This window comes from Equus caballus, chromosome 7 (genome assembly GCF_041296265.1).
Source record: "Equus caballus isolate H_3958 breed thoroughbred chromosome 7, TB-T2T, whole genome shotgun sequence".
NCBI lineage: Eukaryota > Metazoa > Chordata > Mammalia > Perissodactyla > Equidae > Equus > Equus caballus.
Window position 1 is genome coordinate 47,540,506 of NC_091690.1, and position 7,717 is coordinate 47,548,222.

Below are 7,717 nucleotides of genomic sequence, written 5' to 3' on the forward strand. Positions count from 1 at the left end.
AAGCCCCTTCCCAGAATCCCATTCTGCCTGTCACCCCTTCTCCAGGAAGGTAACTGAGAACAGGACCCCAGGACTCTCCCTCTTGGGGGACCCAGTGCCTCACTTTACCCAACACCTGAGCCCCCAGCCCCTGAACATCTGACTTGGCCTTGCACACGGGTCAGTCTGTAAGGCCCAGCCCCAAACAGGCTGAGGCGAGGTCTGTTCCCCAGAAACACTGACCCCCCCCTTGCCTGCCCCTTATCAGGGGCCGCAGCCAATCAGCTGAGGGCAGAGAGGAGCCCTCCAAGGGGCCACTGGAGCCTCAGAGCCCACGAGGCCGCCAAGGGAGAGGAGGCCTGAAGCCCGTGGTGGGCACCAGCCAGCCATGGCTGCAGCTGAGACCGCCCTGCCTTCCATCAGCACGCTGACCGCCCTGGGTCCCTTCCCGGACACACAGGAGGACTTCCTCAAGGTGGGGCCCGGCAGGGTCTGAGTGGGCCGCCGGGGGTCCTGGGCTGTGGTCACAGAGCTTGGGGGTCAGGGCTCCATCCTTCCCTGGAATCCAGACACCTGGCCAGGGCTGGCGCTCCTCAGGCCAGGCCAGGGGTCTGAGCTTGCTCTAAACCTTATTGCTGTGTAGTAGAAAACTGAGGCCGGGAGCCGAACACCTTGGGGGGCTAAGCTCAGTGAGACAACGCTGGATATCGGAGGGAAACAGCAAATGTGTCTCAGGGACATCCGAGAATTAATCTTGGGAATCCTCTTGTTGGGGGTGAGGGGGATTGTGGGGGGAAACTGAGGCAAGGCTGGGTCCCTTCAGCCTTCCATTCTTGCCTCTGCCACCCCTTCCCCCATGCTTGACTGTGGCTCCAGATAATGTCAGTCTTATCTCCTGTCTCCAGCTAGACCCAGTCGCCCTCTGTCCTGGGGGGTTGGAGCGGGAGGCAGTGTGAGGGAGTGGGACAGACTGACGCGACAGACAAGCAAACAAGACCCCTTTGCGGAGCCTCTGGCCAGCCTGCCCCCCGCAGGGCATCCGGCCCCCTCGTCTCTAGGCAGGTACCCCGCTGTTCACTGAAGCCTCACGCTACCGGCTCCCTCCCGCAGTGGTGGCGCTCTGAGGAGGTGCAGGACTTGGGCCCAGGGCCCCCCGACCCCACCGGGCCGCCCCTCCACGTGAGGCCGGAGTCGGAGGACATGCGCGGAGAGGACGAAGACGACGAGAGGGACGCGGCCACCGCCTGGGACCTGGATCTCCTCCTCAACAACTTCCCGTGCGCAGAGCCCCAAACGTGCGCTCCAGCACCGGGGGAAACCCTCGGGGCGCAATTCCCGCCGCCGCCGCCGCCGGAGACTCTGGGGGCGTACGCAAGTGGCCTGGGGCTGGTGGCTGGGCTCTTGGGTCCCGAGGAGCACCCGGGCTGGGCACGCCCGGCCCCGAGAGCCCCGGCCCCCGACGCCTTCATGGGCCCAGCCCTGGTCCCGGCCCCCGAACCCAAGGGGCTGCCGCTGCAGCCGGTGTACCCGGGGCCGGGGGTGGGTTCCTCCGGCAGCTACTTCCCGCGGACCGAGCTTCCAGTGCCGACCGCGCCGGGGGCCCCGTACGGGCTGCTGCCCGGGTACCCCGCGCTGTACCCGGCGCCCCAGTACCAAGGGCACTTCCAGCTCTTCCGCGGGCTCCCGGCTCCCGCGCCCGGCCCCGCCGCGCCCCCCTCCTTCCTGAGTTGTCTGGGACCCGGGACGGCGGGTGCGGGACTCGGGGGGACCGCTGGAGACCCGAGAGGCACCCCGGAGGCGGCGCCATCCAAGCGCAGCCGGCGCTCGTGGGCGCGCAAGAGGCAGGCGGCGCACACGTGCACGTACCCGGGCTGCGGCAAGAGCTACACCAAGAGCTCGCACCTGAAGGCGCATCTGCGCACGCACACCGGTGAGGGCGCGGGGCGGGGCGGGGCGGGGCGGGGCGGGGCGGGATCTGAGCACGGCGAGCGGCCCGGGAGGCGGAAACCAGGAGCGAGAGGAGGGGCGAGAGGCGGAGACGCGGCACAGGGGCGTGCCCGTGAAGCCAGGGGTGGGGCTGCAGCAGAGTCCCGGGGCAAGGGGCGGGCAGAGGGAGCCGGCAGCAGCCCTGGAACCTCAGGAGCGGGGCCACCGGACAGGCTGCGGTGCGGGACGGGGTGGGTGCAGAGAAAGGACCTGAAGAACCTGGGGAGCGTTTCGGGGAACTGACGGGTAAGTCCTGGGCCAGGGACAGGCTGAGGACCAGCAAGCCTGGCAGGTGGCGTAGGAGGGCGGGGCTGGAGGAGAGACTGTGGAGAGGACAAGCTTAGAATGCCAGGATCTGAGCCAAAGACACTGGGTTCGGGTTTGGGACAAGCGGAGGGCGGAGTTAGGGGCTCAGGGGCTCAGGTGCGGTAGCTGGGAGTATAAAGCGTGGACGGCTTGGCTTGGAGGTGGGGCCAGGCTGTAGGGGGCGTGGCTGAGGCTCAGGAGGCCAGGCAGGGACAGAGTCAGTTTCCCAGGCCCAGTTGGAGAGGACCGGGCCCAAAGGTAGAGGCAGGTCCTGGAGGGCAGGGGGAATAGCTGGGGAACAGAGGAGGAGGGTGGGCATAGGAGGAGAAGCCGGGTCGCAAAGAGCCCAAAGAGACAGGAGCGGGGCCGTGGGATAGAGGCGGGGAGGAGGAGGGGTGAGGCTTACTCTTCGGGGTCCGCCCAGAGGGTGGGGCGCTGTGTACAGACCGGTGCGGGGCCGCAGGGGAAGGAGCCAGGCGTAGCCGAGGGAGAGCGTAATCACCGGGGACGGGGCCTAGGACGCCAGATGTATTTCGAGGCTCAAGGCCAGGGCCAGGATTGGGCAGCAGCTGGAGGGTCCCCTGGTTCAAGGGAGGGGCTGGGACACAGGGCAGGGTCAAAGGACGAGGGTGGGACGTCTTTAGGACGCAGGGGCAGGGTACCAGGGCACAGGAAGTGGGGCGAGTGGGGTAGGGGAGGCCACTTGGGCCCAGGAAATGAGAACGATCGTGGCTCCAGATGCAGGTACAGGAGAAGGATGGGGGGTCGCAGAGCAGGACCTGGGTGCAGATTCAGGACCCTCCCCTGGGAGTGAGCGCCTCCTTAAATTTTGTGTCCTAGCCGCCTCACTTGCCCCACCCTGGTCCCAGCCAAGGCGGAGCAAAGGAGTGCAGCCAGATAGGGGGATGGAGCCGAGGGGAGGAGTGGGGCGGACAGGGGCGCTCACGGCTTCCTCGGTCCCCAGGGGAGAAGCCATACGCCTGCACGTGGGACGGCTGCGGGTGGAGGTTCGCGCGCTCTGACGAGCTGACCCGCCACTACCGGAAGCACACCGGACAGCGCCCCTTCCGCTGCCAGCTCTGCCCCCGAGCTTTTTCGCGCTCCGATCATCTGGCCTTGCACATGAAGCGTCACCTTTGAGCCTGGCACTTGGACTTTCCCGGGGACTGAGGATGGAACAAGAGTGGATCCACGCAGGGGGGTTTTTCCCTGTGCTGGACCCTCGCCCAGACTCGCAGCCCCACAGATCCACTGAAATCAAGGCTGGCCCCCAGACAGACCTAGGGGAGCCTCCAACAGAAGTTCCCACACATTTCCTCAGCCACAGGGAGCCACACGGAGACGTCCGATGGTCACGCAGACCCAGGGAGACAGACCTCCAAGTAAACGGACTCGGATGGACACTCTGACATGTTGGACAGAGAGACCCTCAGAGAGCTGGACCCTTAAACCAGCTCACAGGCGGCCTGGGACAGCGGGAGGGCGTGTGGGGTGAGGCTTCCCAGAGACTCTGGGTCTAGGAGGGGGCTTCGCACCGTGACTTCTGAAGCTTGGCACAGTGGCTGGCATCTGCTGCGAATGGTTATAAGGGTCCTGTAAAAATGCTCCTCCCAGATGAAATTTCAGCGTTGGCCTGACTTTGTGGGTTTTGGGTGCTGGAAATTGGGAGGAAGGTGTACCCCCAGAAGTGATATTGGGGAGCCATACACACCCTCACACCCTCATCTCCTAAACCTCAGTGACCCCCCTTGGGCATTGCAAACCTTGCCACCCTCTCCCCCCCCCCCCCCCAAGATCAGGCTGCATCGTCCTTGTTTCCTGCCTTGAACCTGTGGGGGATAAGAATTGGCCAGCCCAAAATGTCTCTTTCTGGTTACAGACAAAAGACTCTGAAAGAAACTTTGACCTCCCCCCTATAACTGCCTAAAAGGATTTAAGATGGGAGGCCTGTCCCCGGGACAGCCCGTCACCACAGATAACTGGGTACCCTAGACTGTGAGCATCCTCGCTGAGCCCACTCTGATCAAAGTTCTGTTTACCAAACATTTGCTTTTCCATCTCCATGTGAACTGCCTTCCTCCCCTTTGAAGCCCCAACCCCCGCCACACACACCCTCCTTTTGTCTTTAGCTGAAGATGGTATTTAAGGTGGCATCTTTGGCCATTCTGGCGAGTTGCTCTGTTTTCCTGGGTCTCTCCCATGTATACACGTTATAAAGCTTTGTTAGATTTTCTCCTGTTATTCTGTCTCATGTCAATTTAATTCTTAGACCAACCAGAAGGCCCTAGAAGGTAGAGGAATTGTCTTCCTCGCCTACAACCCCAGGGACACTCATAGGGACCATTTCTCTCCATTTTAGAGCCCTCAGCCTGGCCCCAGAGTCCTACACCCTTTGTCTTGTCATGATCCCAAGCAATCTCTTGGCTAGCTCAGGAGGACCCTGGGAAAACATGCAGAATGAAAAGGGAGAGAGTCAGAATCACAAGCGACCCTTGAGAGAGCTGGTGTCACCAGAGCTGGCTGTAAGGCAGGAAGGGAAATAACCCGAATTTGCTGTGACCCAGAAGCAGGTGGAGGACCGGAGTCCGGAGGCGGAGCGAGGGCTGGCATTCAGCCAGAACGGAACGAGGCGGAGGCGGGGCCTAGCGCAGGGACGTGAGCTGTGATTGGCCAGGGGCGGAGGCGGAGTCGGGACGCCCTCCCCAAGACGCCCCACCGAAAGGAGGCGGGGCCAGAGAGTGGGGTCTGTCTAGGGTGGAGGCCGGGGGATGCAGGAGGCGACCCGGCGCTGGCGGGTCCGAGCCCGAGAGGAAGCCCCGCCCCCGGAGACCCGAGGCCGCCTTCTCAAATTTCTGCTTCTCTCGAGGGCGGAGTTTCCATCCTCGTGAAGTCCCGGCCCGGTTCCCTGGAGGGTTTGGGGAAGTGAAAGTCACTGGGGCCGGGCCGGCCCAGCTCGTGACCCGGCGACCCGTGGTCCCGCGCAGATTCCTGTAGCCTAGCCCCATGGCCGCGCTGAGCCCGCTGGTTCTGGCCGCGCTGCTGTGGGTCCCTGTGGGGACACTGACCTGCTATGGGGACTCGGGGCAGCCGGTGGACTGGTGAGTGCGCGGGCGCCGACCATCCCCCCGGGGCCGGACTGGAGATTGCTGCGCTCCCGGCGAAGCCTGGAATCCCTTATCTTGCCCTTCCTCCATTCTGTCCATTCCGCAACCTCCAGGTTCGTCGTCTACAAGCTGCCGCGGGGGCTGCGGTACAAATACATGGATGGGGACTCAAGGGGCTGGCGCGAAGGCGCGGACTTCATCAACAGCTCGGCGGGGGCCGTGGGCCGCAGCCTGCTGCCGCTGTACCGGAGCAACGCCAGCCAGGTGAAGGGGCGCCAGGCCCAACCCGGGGTGGCACTCTAGGGAGGGCCCGGCCTGGGGGGATCTTCACCTTGTCCCGTCCGTCTCCCCCAGCTCGCCTTCCTACTCTACAATGACCAGCCCCCTCAATCCAGCCGGGCTCGGGACTCCTCCAGTCGGGGGCACACGAAGGGTGAGGCCCAGACTTGGGGCTGGGAAGGGCTCTGGCTTCCCTCTGCCTTTTCCCCAGCTAGTCCCTGACCTGCGGGGCCGGGGATGTGGGATGCTGTGTCAGACCCTGGGCATCTGTTTCCCCCTCTGACACTGACATTCCTTCCCCTGGACTGTGAGAACTGATGGCTGTGGAAATGGCTCAGCAGTGGTCTCGACACTGCCCACGCCCTCTCCAGCCCCCTGCAAACTGAGGTGTTCCTGGTTGCACGGTTTGTTGGGAGGCCTTGAGCAGTCCCTCTGATCCCCATCTTCTGGCTCAGGGGTGCTGCTCCTCGACCGAGATGGAGGTTTCTGGCTGGTCCACAGCGTTCCGCGCTTCCCTCCACCTGCCGCCTCTGCTGCATACAGCTGGCCACCTACTGCCCGCCCCTACGGGCAGACCCTGCTCTGCGTGTCTTTTCCCTTCGACCAGTTCAAGGATATCAGTGAGTGGGGACAGGGAGGCAGGGCGAGTTCTTGATTCCCAGGCCGGGGAGTGGAATGGTTCCTCATTTTTCCTCTCCTTGCCCTCCAGGCAGACAGCTGAACTACACTTTTCCCCTGGTGTACGACTACAAGCTGGAAGGGGACATCGCCCAGAGGCTCCCCGACCTGGTGAAGGTAGCCAAGGGCCTCCATGTTCGCAGCAAACCCTGGAACAGCAGTGTAACACTCACATCAAAGGCAGGGGCCACCTTCCAGAGCTTTGTCAAATCCAGAAACTTTGGAGATGGTGAGCCCTGCGGTTGAGGGTTGGTGAACTTCTCTGCAGAGGGGGTGTCCGCTGTGTCCATGGCTGAGGGCAGGTCAGGGAGAGACACTGGGGCCCGTTCAGAGCCCTAATCAAATGAGAGGAAGACAACCAACAGACCAGGATTCAGATGTTGGTTCCTGGCTGTGTGGTGCATCCCCATCTGAAGAATGAGGATACTGACCTCTACTCAAAAAAGTGGCTGTGAATGAAGCAGTGCACGTAGAGTGTTTAGTAAGGGCTGCTGGTCTTCATGTTGTCAGCCCCCGGTTCCCAGGAATTGACAGCTGAGGAAACTGAGCTCAGAGAGGGGATGTGGCCTGGGGCCCCAGCAGTGCCCCTGTCCCTGCCCATGTGCTCTTTCCATCCTCCACAGACCTCTACTCTGGCTGGTTGGCAGAAGCCCTCGGCAGCAACCTGCAGGTCCAGTTCTGGCCACATTCTGCTGGCGTGCTCCGCTCCAACTGCACTGGGCTCCGGCATGTGCTGGATGTGACTGAGATAGCCTTCCCCGGGCCAAGTGGGCCAGCCTTCAGTAACCAAGACGACCACTCCAAGTGGTGTGTAGCCCCAGAAAGGCCCTGGGCCTGTGTCGGAGACATGAATCGGAACTCCGCAGAGGAGCACCGAGGCGGGGGCACACTGTGTTCCCAGCTGCCGGCCCTCTGGAAGGCCTTCCAGCCTCTGGTGAAGGCCTGGGAGCCCTGTGGGCCATGAGAGCAGGGCCTTCTCTCCAGAGAGGCCCCGCAGGGCATCTGAGAGGTAAGGCTCAGGAGCCAGTTTAGTCCCTTCCTAATTGTGTGGCTTTAATTAAGTGCCTTAACCTCTCTGTGCCTCAGTCTCTTCATCTGCAAAATGGGCGTCATAACACCTGGCTCAGGACTGCTGAGAAATAAAAGGAAATTGGTGGGTGAGGCTGCTAACTCTTCTTTCAGAACGGCACTGCAGTGGCTGAGGGTCTGGGGACAACTGGTGCATAGATGGGACCCAAAGTGGGACCACAAAGAAGGTCCGCCCCGGTCTCACTTCCCCTCTCTGTGGTCACAGTCCTGGAGTTCTGCCCGTCAGCAAGCACCCAGGCAGGGCCCTCGAACATGATGTCTGGCCTGCCAGGGGAGGAGGGGCAGCCCCAGAAAGC

The 7,717-nt window shown here is 62.8% G+C and overlaps 2 protein-coding genes across 2 annotated transcripts; both read left to right on the forward strand.

Moving 5' to 3' along the window:
- The first annotated feature begins 252 nt into the window (after nt 1-252).
- Nucleotides 253-4,512, forward strand: KLF1 (KLF transcription factor 1). Its single transcript, XM_023645301.2, has 3 exons — nt 253-454; nt 1,090-1,909; nt 3,236-4,512. The coding sequence occupies exons 1-3, from the start codon at nt 368-370 to the stop codon at nt 3,409-3,411; spliced, it is 1,083 nt and encodes a 360-aa protein (XP_023501069.1). The 5' UTR covers nt 253-367; the 3' UTR covers nt 3,412-4,512.
- A 440-nt stretch (nt 4,513-4,952) lies between these two features.
- On the forward strand, nt 4,953-7,493 carry DNASE2 (deoxyribonuclease 2, lysosomal). Its single transcript, XM_005611850.4, has 6 exons — nt 4,953-5,369; nt 5,489-5,639; nt 5,730-5,808; nt 6,110-6,274; nt 6,364-6,561; nt 6,956-7,493. Exons 1-6 carry the CDS (start codon nt 5,275-5,277, stop codon nt 7,294-7,296), a joined length of 1,029 nt encoding a protein of 342 aa, XP_005611907.2. The 5' UTR covers nt 4,953-5,274; the 3' UTR covers nt 7,297-7,493.
- Nucleotides 7,494-7,717: the final 224 nt, after the last annotated feature.

Coding starts and splice junctions, on each gene's coding strand:
- DNASE2 (XM_005611850.4), top strand. CDS start 5,275: ATGGCCGCGCTGAGCCCGCTGGTTCTGGCCGCGCTGCTGTGGGTCCCT. Junction 5,370..5,488: donor TCGGGGCAGCCGGTGGACTG/GTGAGTGCGCGG, acceptor CGCAACCTCCAG/GTTCGTCGTCTACAAGCTGC. Junction 5,640..5,729: donor ACCGGAGCAACGCCAGCCAG/GTGAAGGGGCGC, acceptor CGTCTCCCCCAG/CTCGCCTTCCTACTCTACAA.
- KLF1 (XM_023645301.2), top strand. CDS start 368: ATGGCTGCAGCTGAGACCGCCCTGCCTTCCATCAGCACGCTGACCGCC. Junction 455..1,089: donor CACAGGAGGACTTCCTCAAG/GTGGGGCCCGGC, acceptor TCCCTCCCGCAG/TGGTGGCGCTCTGAGGAGGT. Junction 1,910..3,235: donor GCATCTGCGCACGCACACCG/GTGAGGGCGCGG, acceptor CTCGGTCCCCAG/GGGAGAAGCCATACGCCTGC.